Here is a 1,071-nt window from a genome sequence, read left to right as displayed (position 1 = left end):
AATGGATCTCCGATATTCACATATGCTGCAAAATCTTAGAGTGTGAAAGAAAATTTCTTTCGCTGCTCAGGTGGAGATTACGTGCGAAAGATGATATGACCAAAGACGATGGGTGCTGGCCGTATGATTTCCCCCCATGCGCTCATCATATCAATGATACCAAGTACCCCAAATGCCCGAAGGTAAGCTGTAGCGGCGAGTCGCCGCCGGCGACCGCTGAGGCAGTACCTGTCATTGCCTATCAGGGCTTATACCCGACTCCCAACTGTGTCGAACAATGTCACAACCCGAAGTATACGACCACTTTGAGAGAGTAAAGGAAGGCTAAGCTAAGTCAAATTTATCGAGTTTATCATTCTCAGTGATCGTCATTTCATGTTGGAATCCTCTCCTTATCACTACTCTGTGAACGATGCTAAGAATGCTATCAGGACCGATGGCCCAGTGGGACCGATCCACTTCTGTGATCCCAACATTAACTTTGATCAGGTTTCGGCTTCTTTCACTGTTTACGAAGATTTCCTAGCCTACAGGTCTGGTGTATACAAGCATACTTCTGGTTCATATCTCGGTGGACATGCTGTGAAGATAATTGGTTGGGGTGAGAAGAGTGGACAAGCTTACTGGCTTGCCGTGAACTCCTGGAATGAAGACTGGGGTGACCACGGCCTTTTCAAGATAGCCCTCGGAAACTGTGGAATAGATGATGACCTGCTTGGTGGTACACCTAAGGTCTGAGTGGATCTCCTCCATTGTGGACGTGCACTGGATGAAACCCATCACATTCGAATCAGGACGATTTTCTTTCGTCCATAGTCATTTTCTTCTTGGCAGCATGAAGTCTTATATACTTCTCGCATCGGTTGGATGTGAATGAATAGCTGATTGCTGGAACTTTTCAACAGAAGTCATCCAGAGACTCTTAAAAGGATGATAAGTCGTATATTCAGTCCTTCTCGACTCTCCCGACCTATGCTTATTGAGTTACTAGTATCGTACGGTATGCGGCTGAGTCCGTGGCGAACTTCTCCATGCTTCGCTTTGTGCCCCCTCTTCATTCTGGCTCTTTAG

The 1,071-nt window shown here is 46.5% G+C and overlaps 1 protein-coding gene across 1 annotated transcript; it reads left to right on the top strand.

The window, feature by feature from the left end:
- Positions 1-105: 105 nt before the first annotated feature.
- On the top strand, positions 106-738 carry Pmar_PMAR027972 (cathepsin B, putative; the record flags this gene model as incomplete). The annotated part of the gene is made up of 4 exons (XM_002768721.1): positions 106-182; positions 246-313; positions 363-444; positions 490-738. Coding segments are annotated over 4 exons (476 nt in total), but the record flags the coding sequence as incomplete, so codon positions are not given.
- Positions 739-1,071: the final 333 nt, after the last annotated feature.

Source organism: Perkinsus marinus, assembly GCF_000006405.1.
Source record: "Perkinsus marinus ATCC 50983 genomic scaffold scf_1104296967386, whole genome shotgun sequence".
Taxonomy (NCBI): Eukaryota; Perkinsozoa; order Perkinsida; family Perkinsidae; genus Perkinsus; species Perkinsus marinus.
This window is presented reverse-complemented; position numbering and strand designations above follow the sequence as displayed.